We start from the raw sequence: 12,845 nt of genomic DNA on the forward strand, positions 1-12,845 counted from the left end.
GTTATTTTGATGAGTGTGCCCTTTCTATATTTTAGTTATCTTAATCAATGTCGTAATTACATCAATCATTTTCTGAAATATCACGAGGCATTGAATTTGAGTAGATTATAGATTTTTTACAGCAACATTGTATATTTTTTACAATCGTAAGTGTAACAGTTCTAAATTGAATAAAGATTTTGAATTAACTCGACTTAAGTTTGTCTGGAATAGCTAAACTACACATTTCTAGCCTCAGTGCTAGTTTTGTGATAATATGATGTCAAAACTCTCTATCTCCAAAAAAGTAATAAATTTGGTTGAGATCTGCCAGTAGTTAGTTGCCAGCTTTAGCTTATTCTTCTTCGTGATACATTTATGTAAAAGACGATTTGAGTAGTTTATTATACAATAAACTTACCACTGAACATTCTCACTTGCCGCTCATCAATCCAAAGCGATATGTCCGAGTTCTGTCTCTCTGGATCCTTGTAATCTCGTCGGCCAGCCCCGATGGTAAGCGACATCGCCAGCGCCACTCCTGCGCACACCCGTGCCGCGAATGACGCCGACGGCCACATTCTGACTAAAAATATAGTAATTATAAAAGCGACATATATTATATATTTAGTAGTCATATAGCCGGTGTGGTTTTCGGCACAGTAGAATAGATCCTACACTCCCACTAGGTTATATTTTAGTGTTCGTGTGCACTCATCAGTACATAATACAAGTCATCAGTACAGCTTAGCGCGTCTCCAATCTGTATGGTGGTGGGAAACCCACTAGCAAAATTATTTTGAAGGTATCTGACGGATAACAGGCCGTAAAAGTCTGCCAAATCCATCTTTTTACATTGTTACAATGCGTTAAACATGAAATTACATGCAAAGGATTGATGATGATGATATATAATTTTACTGGTGTCGTGGCCAGATCATAGGCTTAATTACATTCCTGATGTGGCTAAAACTAAACTAAACATCTATAATTTTCGCACTTAGTTTCACTTTCTACACTTATGCTCTTATTTAAAGAAACAAAGCATATGTCGTTCAAAGTTAAACATGATAAAGATCTTGGAGATAGTATTGCAAAAGTATTTGAAAGAGCATATACTTTAATAAAGATTATACTGATTTTGGTGTAAGTTTTTAGAAAATATGGCGGACAAGGCGCGCGTTTTTAAAGGTACTACTCGAATATTTTTCAAAACAAATTGGTAATTACGTATGTACACTAAGTAGCTGTTAAATATAGAGTAAAATGAAAATGTAGTTGAAGTCAATTCAGTAGCATTATAAAAAGTTTTTGTAATTTTTTTTTTAAAAACCAAACATAACTTTAACACGACATTAACCGAAATGTAAACCGAATAATAAGCGTGTAACTGGCGTATAATATGTTTGTTGACCATACAAATAGTCGGATGACGTCCGAGACAAAAAATATCACAGTTAACATAATTGATTGGGACCGTTCGAGACGTGCTCCCACAATGGAGTAGTCGTGAGAAACGCTCGACGCGTAAAAAAACCCGACAACTTCATTAAATAACCCCTGTCAAAAGTAATGTCTAATACTTTTTTTTTCTCGCTCCCGATGTCGAATTATACTAACAAAAGGTGTTAACAAAAAAAAAATAGTCACACGAATACAAGTCAGGGGTGTTAAACTATTTTGTCTAGTTGTACATCCAATAATATTTTCCTTATACTTGCGTAATGATTTTTAAAATGTTGGTATATCTAAAATTTCTATACTAATAAAATTAATAAATGACGAATTTTTATGCTTAAATCAGGAAGCTACGATATTAAGATCCATAAAAGAAGGTGTTTTCATAGATATTATTATTTTATATGTACATAACTGTGCTTTGAAATTTCTCTCGCTTTAAATTTTGTGTTCCCAAGGTTCCCTGTGTTCCCAAATAATTTAGTATATTGTAGTATTAAGTTTATTATGGTGTGTTTTCAAATAAAACATTATTCTATTCTTAAATTAAGATTATTGACGTGACAACCGTAAAGTTCATGTTCTTGTATGTAATGATAGGAGTTAAATTCGAAGAATTATGTAAATATTTTTAACATTTATTATTAAGCGCATTATATTTATAAATGTTAATAAAAAATTACTGATTCATAAACATAAAGTAAAAAAAATTTAAACACAGATTTTGTTCAAAGTCTATACGAAAATCGTTTACCTAAATATATTTCTGGACAATTAATAAATCAAGGTAATTTGTAAAATCCTATTTATATTTGTAAAATCCTATTATGATTGCATGATAAGAGTGTACGCACATCACATATTAATGCTACAACCCGAGCGAATAGACGATTAGCAGTGTAAAATTTATTTCATGAGCATTGCAAAAGATAAAGACAATTTTTTATTTGCTATTTAAAGCATATTTTTATACTTTTTTGATTAGTACGAATGAGATAAGTAAATAAATAAATCTAGTCAGAAGTTGTTTACTTTCAATGTAATGATGTCAATAAAAAACGTGTATCATATTACAACAAAATGAACATTGAATGCTTCCATTCAATTAACTTAAATATTTTATTAATAATTTATTATCAGTATAACAGTTTGTTTACAGATAACCTATAATAATTAGCGCAAACATTGACAACAGATAATATTTTTCACATCAAATTCAATAGGGTTGTCAATATGCACAATCAAAAATGTTTGTATATTCATCGGTTTTTACCTCTTTTAAATGATCTGTATGAATTGTTTATCAATATTATAAAAGAAGATGAAATATTTAATTATGATGAGTTAAGTTATTATTCAGATTATAATGAGTTAATTTCGAAAAAAAAATATATGTTATTAAAAAATGTGATGAAAAAAGTAAAGAGAGGTACAATATCGAAGACTGTTTAGTCTGGAACAGGTGAATTTTATCAGGCAGGTAATAAGCTATAAATATATATTTTTAAGTCTTCATAACAAGATGGGCCTTTGTTCAAACAGTGGAACGTTTTGAGAATGTTACATTAAAGATTTTTTTTAAATAAAATATAGTTCAAGATGTTCAAGTTGAATTACCAGTTATTCCATAAATTCCTTATTTATTATGTTAAAACCAACTAATGTTAAAAAAAAAAGATAATAAGCATCATAGGTATTTACTTTGTCGTATTTACATTTGACAAAGATGTATTTGTAAAGCCTTGACTCTGACTAACCTCTAGTTATAATCATAAGCAATATATAAATAAGCTTTATTTGTATATTTAAGTAAATTAAAATATGCTGAAAGAATAATATTTTATCTATAAAAACATTGTTTTATCTAAACTGGTACGGCCGAGTGTGTATATATATAAATACGCAGATCTCAAACCAACCCGCAAGGAGCAGCATGTTGGAATAAGTTAGAATAAGAATATTTTTACTTTATGAGGAGAGTAAAAAGTTGTCTAATCATTTTTAATACGTAAATAGCCCAGGTTAATTATCCTATCAACTGATGACATAATCTATCAAACTATTTTAACGTGGCTACCTGTCTCGTCAACAAACAGGTACAATTAAGGCTCTAACCCGATATGTATATTGATAAATAACATAGAACTAGTTTCCGCTCGCAGTTTTGTCCGTGTGTGAGGAAAGGGCGGGGGTGTTGCAGATGATATTACGAAGCTTTCGTGTCAATTTTTGTTTACTCATATAATTGTGACGTTTAATTAAAACGTTAGGAGTGGTTTAAAATTTTTGGACAGATAAAATCGATAAACGATTATATTCCTTGCAGATAAACGTATTTTTTCTAAAATTAAATCATCATCGATAAACTCATATTTGTTCGTGTTCTATTTGTGTGACAAGTGTGAATATTTTCATATAAGTGTCATATTTCGATTGGTATATATACTTTTTATTATTTCTATTAATTAAATTTGATGTTTCGTTTTTGTTTTATGTCTATATACCTGTCGAGTCAAAGATAATTTGCACGGCATAAACAAAACATTTAGTACTTTCCTCTTTGAAAATTATTATGAGTTAATTATTTTATTTTTGGCGGACAAATATAAAAAAAACTTATAAAAAATAAACGTTTTCGTCTTACAATTATTAATATCTGTTCCATCGTCACAAATTAGCCGATATTTTCTGAATCACTGAATAAAAATACAATTTGCGGTTTTGAATGTCACATCTACGATGCGACGAACATTTCCTGTGATAAGGGACGTTGCAAGCGAATGACCCCATGCGATTTTGCGAAACTAAAGCCAACGCGTTAGTTATCGAAGTGTTGAAATTTTATACTCTACTTTATAACCTAACGCCTACTTATGTACTTACATACCTACGTGTTTTTTTTTAAGTATATACTGCTATCATTGATAATAAGAATTATTTGCGAATTACATTTTATTATTTACTGGCGTTGCATCTATTAATGTAATTTATTGGATATTGACGAGCAATTATTATTAAAGAAAAATACAAATAATTTTACCAAAATTAGAAATGTTAAAAAAGGTTCGACACCCCTGCCAAGCACTTGTTAACTTAACCAGCCGTTGAGCGGACTCGTTCGGGAACAGGTAACCGAGTAAAAAGTAAAAAACAAGGTCCGGCTGACGGCCGCGACCGCTCCTGTCCGTCGACTAAGGACGGCTGTTCATTACATTAATATATTTTTTTAATATAAATTCACATATGAAAAAATATTTATATATAATGAATTTACAATATATATACTTTATTATAAATATATCCTTTTAATGTAATATTTTATTGTATTCTTAATGTCTTTAATAAACATTCAACATAGTTGCTAGTTTGAAAGATTCAATTAAAGTAAACTGTAATAACAATCCTCTGTGATCCTACGTTGTAAACTAAAGATATTTATTTTTATATTATGTACATATATCAGATAAGTAAGTTATTTTATCAACAAACACCTACTGCGTAAATTTGAATATTATTTCTTCGAAATAAATTATTATGATTTTATTTGAGATTTATGACAAAAAAAATACCACTGATTGCTTTGTAATAAGTTGAAATTAAATTTATTAGGAAGACTTACCTTTAATCAAAATACAAATTCTTAATCTAATCATTTTTACGATGTGTTTGTTTAATAGACACAACTCTTTAGATATTACTTACTTCTTTATTTACCCTACTTCTCAATTAGTTTGGAAGTTATACAACACAACAATCATTTACGTATAAATTTATTAAATTGTTATAACAGGTAACATTAAGTAATTTTTCCAAATATATAGAGGTTTTAGTAAAAAGTATAGTTTGGTACTGCCGATATTAATATGACAAATTTAAATCTTTTTTATTTCTATCGGTCAGGTTACGATATCTAATTACATGTCAGTAATATAAACGCAAAAATAAGATTAGTAAACTCAAAATTCCTTCCATGTAAGAATATACTCATGCAATAAACATGTTGCATGGATACTGTTGTGGTCATGTTGCTGTTTTAAAGCCACAAGAGTGCGGTATTTTAATCTAACATTTTTTTAATACGCTTCTAATTTTACACGTTTTACAAATAAAAAAGATATTGAAATGAGAAATTGTTTGTACTCTTAATACAATACAATACATATAATCATATTTTAATACTGAACTATGGGTTGGATTTTAATTATTTATTAAATAACTTCGTATTGCTAAGAACAATTAATAATCTATAATTTACTAATTAATTCATATATTATATGCCTGTAATTTAAAATCAATTTTAAGACCCAATTGTATAAAATTGTATGCAAATTTTATTAATGGACCGCTTTGATGGTATGTTATTTATGTAATTGCCGTTCACGCTTGGAAGTTGGAAACCAGTTTAAGTGCAAATCGTTCATCAATGACCTAATATAGTGAACAGCCAGCTTTACCTGGACATGATGCACACTTTACAGTTCAACATAATATGATCCAGGGACACTATTAATAAACTATGTTTACAGATTTCCTCGGCACCGGCTCATAGTAATGTTTATATTTTTACGCGTTTATAAGTGGAAAGAGGATGTTTTAAAAAAATATACTAGTACTAAATTAAAGTAAAAATTATTCATGAAATTCGTCATTATTTTTATTGGTTTCATTTTAGTACAGATTTCAAATTATGTTTAAAAATTTGACTACTGACTATGGTTAAATATTTAAAAAAATATGTAGGCGTAAACATTAATTATTAAAATCATAAAAACACAAAACTCAAGAATGCACACGATCCTAATCTATAAATCAATTAAACACATGAGTGGGATCAATGTTCTCAGGTATTCTGAACGAAATTCGCGAAGGCTATTAATTTTTCAAAATACAATTCGTACCTGATATATATTCTGTGATAAATATATGAACACGGTTACAAATCACGCGATCATATTTATAAATTCACTGCACCTGATCGAGAACCTAGACCGTTTTTTATAACGAATTTAAACAAAGTGTACGCGTGCTATTCGTTACACGATTCAACACGGACTGCCGCAGCCGCTGGGTCCGATAGTTTGACTTTTGTATGTAGTTTTGTGCCACACATTTACTCCTAAAGGCGCTTTCTAAAAAAAGGAATTAATTTTGATCTTCCATCCTCGGACACGAGGATTATAAACTTTTCACAAAGAGTGATACTTTCGTGATCTGTAACATATATCCAATACTATGCACAACATACTAATATCTTTTTTATTTCATAAAAGTAGTCATGAAATCACAATGGCAACAATTGAATATGTCATTAAAACCTAGCCTTTCTTTTCATTTAGAACCTCTAACTTATAGAATGGATTTTTGCAACAATGTCTGCTTTTTAAACAATGGTTCTCGTATTTCAAGTTTTCGTATTGTTTTTCCTATTTATTATTCAATGTTTATTTAACATGTTAATAATTAATGAGAGGAGACTGGAACTAGAACTGAAGCCTAGCTTCTTAACCTATTGTCGAAATAAAATTATACCTATATATATACTTTAATTATTGCGTCTATAATGAGTTATATGGCTCTGATATTTTTAGCCTAACACCATATGCATGCATGCCTGTATATTATTATACTGCTCAGTACTAAAAAAATATATTCGAATTGGTTTCATTTCGTATAATAATAATAAATATTTGTATCATCATGATATCACGTCTAGGACAGGAAACTTAATTCAAAATAAAAGAAATATTAGTGACATTATTCAGCTTATTCTAAACGTTACATAAAATATCACTGCTGATAAAAGTATCTATTATACGAATCTCACCAGTTGGTTCAAAATATGCTAGTTGGTAGACCAATGACATGGACAGAACTAACTATTCATGCAGTGGTCTGCTATTTCTGTTTCTGTTCTGTCAAAATTAAAGGTGAAACATGGAGATGTGATAAAAAACATTCTTAAAGTGTCTTTATTGAGTCAATAGCTAGGAATAATAGAAAGTCTAGTCCAACTACAAGAGGACAAAACCTAAATAAACAACATTTGTAATCAAATTGTCGCGTTACGATTGGTCGAGAGCTTTTATATTCATTATGGATTAGCGAAAAAATTGTGTTTTGAACTTCAAAGAAACTGTTAATGGGTCACTGTTTTAGAAGTAAAATTAAAGACGATAGAGGTATTTGCAAATCGCGTCCCATACGTTAATCTAAGGTTTGTAAATCTATTATTCCTTCTTAGATTCGAATACACAGTGTATTTTAAACTTTTTGGTTTTTTGATAAATAAAAAAATGTTATGTAATATTTTCAGTAGTTTTATCATTGCACAGAAAAAAACATTCTGTAAATTACTTGTATTATACCAAGGTATATTTAGGCCTTAGGTAATCGCCTACGTCACAGTGCCAATGTTTATTCTTGTATATGGCGATACATTTCTATTTTCGATACACCTTGTTTCCGACTTCCTAAAGATTATACATCCTTAGTGGGACACAGTATTCGTTTCTATAATAAGATGCACCTTATCTTATGTGACACTTTTTCTGCCACCGATTCTAAATTGATCTATGTAACAGTTATTTTTTACTTGGCCAATGAAAAAATTTAAAGCACATATTATAAAAAAAAAAACATTGATAAATAAGGAATATTACTTAATACATGATTATATTAAAGATAATAAAGCTTGGACTTAAAATTTATTGATTTTTACGCAGGATATACAAACACTTAATTGTACTCAATTGACATATATATAAAAAAAATATATAATTAAAATGGTGGAAAAGAGTAACTACTGTGTTTCTTGCTGATTGTTCTCGGCCGAATTTACTTTCCTAACCAGCGGTAGCTCTACATTAAATTCAACACTGAAACACGACGATTCAAAATCGCTTTTTTTACTTGAATAAAGAATATCTTGATTTTAATATAATAATATTATGTTTATTAATATAACCAAATTAAATCTTTATCAAAGTCATCCTGTTTGTTGAACATTCTGTAACGTTAAAATGTGCGGAAGCTGCAGTAGGAAAAAACTTACATGACTGTGTCAAGATATAATATTATATAATCTAATGCTTTTAACGTAAGAATAATTTGAGTAAGCTTGTTATTCAATCTGCTTTATACTTACCTATTTAGTATTTATATATACACAAGCGACCCGTCCCGGCTTTGCACGGGTGCAATGCTGATACTAAGTATACTGCACAATGTCTTACGTTTACAGTTTTTCAGACAGAATACAAACCGCTATGTCCCTGCGTTTTAAATCTGTAATATCTTCGAAAATATTCATTTAAATTACATGCTGTAAAGAGCCACATTGATATATATTAAATTCACAATGTATTTAAGATACTTTAGAGCCGAGATGGCCCAGTGGTTAGAACGCGTGCATCTTAACCGATGATTTCGGGTTCAAACCCAGGCAGGCACTAATGCTTAAGGTACATAATTGGATAAGGATTAATCAAAAATAAGCCATTATTTTTCGTAAAAAGTAAGGGATAAAAAAGGTTATTGTGGGTTATCCCTAAGACATAATATAGGTACCATCGCGGACTTTTTTGAAGACCTTTTTAAGGTGTACAATACTGAAGTACATTATTTTGATTTATCTCTCAGGGTTTAGCCAGCGTTTGCAATGTAAGCGCAAAAAAATGTGTTTATTTACGACATTAGTAAACTTAAATTATCAGTGTTTTTCTACTATATTATGCACGTATTATACATATAAACCCTCATGAATCAATCTATCTATTAAAAAAAACTGCATCAAAATCTGTTGTGTCATTTTAAAGAATACACAGGGATAGACAGCGGTAAGCGACTTCGTTTTATATGTACTATGTAATGATTAAAATTTAAAAATAAAATAGGTATAATTCCTCTGTCAGTTTAATATGTGTATGACCGTGTTCATATCATGTGCAATATATATAGGTATATCAAACCAAAGCAGATGCAATTGGATAAGTTAAATACGAGCCATTGAAGAAATATACTATCCGCCTGATGGCTGTATCATCCAATTAGATCGACTTACCAAATATTTTTAGTCATTCAAGGTTACAATCTTAGATTATGGATGTCTAGATAGAGAGAAAATTGATATCTAGATAAAAAGAAAAACTAACGGGTCAACTTTATCATTTAAGTGTGCGTGAAAGTTACGCTTGTCACTCGCGAAACTTCATTCTATAATAGGTGCGTGTACTTAGTGGCCAAAAGTTGACCACTATTTTTTTCGACGCGTTTTCAGCTTTGACAGTCTATCTCTACATCTAAAGTTACAATCAATAAAATACAACAATTATATAGCTAATTCCAATACAAGGAGTAAATATAAACAAACCTTAAATTTACGTATTCTATGCGATTTCTTATATTAATCAAGATTTTTTTGCTACACAAACAATTCTTGATTAAATTACTAATATCCAGTTCAGTTTTATCATCCAAAACGTCATTTATCACAAACCCATAATGAATAAGTGTTATAGATTAGTTATACCTATGATGTGCCAAATGTTTAATTGTTTTTATTCATGGTTGGAATAAAATCCGTTCGTAAGTAAGCAAGTAAGTCTTTTCTCAGTAGTATCTATTTCGAACCGGTTGTAACTTAATCCCGTAAAATGACATCTGAAAAGTGTCTATGTAAGCTTACTTAAACGAAGTGTACCCACTTATATTAATTTTTAGCTCACTTCAAAAAAGAAGACGTCTATGTATTTAATGGTATTGTTTGTATGTTTTTATGTTTCAGTTTAATCGAAAACAGCTTGACATAAACTTGAATTATATTTGACATAGCACTAGTAGTAGTAGTAGTAGTAGTTCGCAGCTTGGCTCGCGTTGCGTTGGGTTGACCGTCAGGTGTTAGGTATAAAATCGTAGCTTATGTCCTTCCTTGGGATCGAAGCTTGCTTCGAATACAAAATTTTTTCATGAAATTCGATTCCATGTTTCGGCAATAATAATATTAGTAAGATTTTATTACAGAAGATCGGCTAAGAACATGTTGTTTAAACGGATGAGCGTTTAAATGCATGCTTTTCACGGATAATGTTTTAGTTCTTAAGGACCATTTCCAAGCCAAATAATTTGATAGGCAGTTTTAATCTTATTCCTAAAGAATATCCTTATACAAAACAACATATTAATCTTAAACATTTTACGTAAATAAATCACGTAATTTACTATTTCAACTCGTACTTTCGAATGTATTAATTATATTATATATATTAACGATTTTTAACCAAAATAGACGTGATCGCTACATGGAATAAGTCCAGTTTACTTCTTCAATTGACATGGATGGTCTTTAAAAAGTGTTGTAGCAATAGAGGTGGATAGATCATCATCATCGTCATCGTGGTGCTTTTAATTTTATGCACTAGTTCAATAAAAAATGTATAATGTAATCTATATATTAATTTAACCATTTTGTTAGTCGGACTGTCAAATGTGTCATTTGATGGTAAATGGGCATCAACAGTCACTACTCTACTACTATAACCGATGCGTTATGCGCCACCAACCTTTTGAACTGAGTTATGTCCCTTGATCCTGTTATAACTCTAACCATTTGAACCGGAACATAACAAAAAGTATTCCTGTTTGGCAGTAGAATATATCACGAGCAGATGCTACCAAAGCCCAAACGGCTTGCGCAAAGTCCTACACCAAGTGATACTTAAATTGCTATAATGACAAAGCACTGTAATCATAATAAGTCAATAACTATTACTATTATGACAACAACATATACTCAAATAATATATGAGGCAAAATCAAGGTAAATAGCATATTATATCAGACTTGATAAATAAATAAGCGAATCAGTGGGGTTGATTAATTAAATTATATTAAATGTACTTACCATAAAACTCTTCAAAACCAATGCTCAATCTTATTTCTTAAATATAAAACTTATAAAAATACTTCACATACTTTCTAAACCAAATTTCCGAATATAAAAATTCAAAACATGATGTACTACTGTACATTACAGTTTTGTTTTTGAGTGTACCTACTAGTAAAACACATGCGTAGTAATGATTTAAAATATATATTATTACGTTCTTAGATCTGAATACTTTTACCGTTTAGTTATTTCAAACATGACGTGAACAAACTTAGTACGTCTTTAGGCTTTAAGTATGCAGAGCTTTTTGTTTGTAACAACGGTACTATTGCGAAGACAAGTGTTCGACAATAGGCTAGTTGACAAAATTTGGAAATTAGTTTAAAACTATAGCTTAGCATCTATTTCACCCCAAAAATATACTATTTTAAGAAAAATACGTTTTTTAAGTTAGTATTTTGAGTTTTTAGAAATGAACTTGAAATTGACCGCGAAAAAGGCCAAGATTGTCATGGCGTCTTGAATGACGTCACACCTCGCGAAACAGCCGTGTTTGTGTATGACAGTCAATTGTGTTTTTTAATAAATAATGAATTCCTCGTATTATAAATACTGTATGGTGCCCCAATGTGAAAGTACAACGATAAAAACGCCAGACAAATTATTCATATACGTACCAAACAATAAATAAATACGAATAAAGTGGTTAAATGGCATGGAGGCAAGATGCTCTTATTTTGTCAACTAATTCCACAATTTATTTCTGTGAAGATCATTTCGATGTAAGTATTAAATACAACTTGATATATCTATTTATAAATGTATAGTAAAAGAAATGAATTTAGCAAATATAATATATCACACATAACCTATAAAATGTTAGGACTAGAATAGGATTTTATGATTTGTTTGAGTTAAAATATTACTTTCGTTTTATAAAATGTAATAATTCAAACGCTTTTTATTTTTTTAGTTGCCAAATGATATGACTAATTATACAGAGTATCATATTATGGGTAAAGACACAAGTGCGCATGAAATCAGGTTGTATACCAACGAAGTTCGAATGCCAAGACGATATATGTTGAAAAAACAAAGTATGTTAATAATCGCAGAGTGTCTGAAAGATCCAGAACCAAGTAGTACCCCCAGTTTATCTGCCATAATGATAATTGATAGCAACAACGTAGCGTTCCACTCTTGTTTCGCGAGGTGTGACGTCACGCGACTCTGACTGGTGTTTAATGTCACGTGATTAAATGCCTCATTTTGTCGATTTTATTTTCCAAAAATATAATTAATCTTTTATTATTTTTGTAGAAAAGTTGTTTTTTTATTTACTAATTATCATGGTTAATCATTAGAAACTCAAAGCCATCCGATTTATTATTAGTGGAAACAAGCCTATTGTCTTGCTGCCATACCATTCATACAACGTGGGGTTGACTTGAAATTAATTTTCATATTATGATCACTTTAAAAAAACATATCAAGTTATTAAATAACTAAAAATAAAAACACGTGA

At 29.9% G+C, this 12,845-nt stretch overlaps 1 protein-coding gene across 2 annotated transcripts in view; it reads right to left on the bottom strand.

The window, feature by feature from the left end:
• Positions 1-6,488, bottom strand: part of LOC125065851 (protein shifted) — a 14,769-nt gene extending 8,281 nt beyond the window's left edge. For both annotated transcript variants that reach the window (XM_047673709.1, XM_047673701.1), the window contains exons 1-2: positions 6,336-6,488; positions 401-565 (exon numbers count right to left, since the gene is read on the bottom strand). In XM_047673709.1, coding sequence (XP_047529665.1) covers positions 401-560 — 160 coding nt within the window. In that variant the 5' untranslated portion in view covers positions 561-565; positions 6,336-6,488. The remainder of the gene's footprint in view (positions 1-400; positions 566-6,335) is intronic.
• Between the last annotated feature and the right edge of the window lie 6,357 nt (positions 6,489-12,845).

This window comes from Vanessa atalanta, chromosome 1, assembly GCF_905147765.1.
Source record: "Vanessa atalanta chromosome 1, ilVanAtal1.2, whole genome shotgun sequence".
NCBI lineage: Eukaryota > Metazoa > Arthropoda > Insecta > Lepidoptera > Nymphalidae > Vanessa > Vanessa atalanta.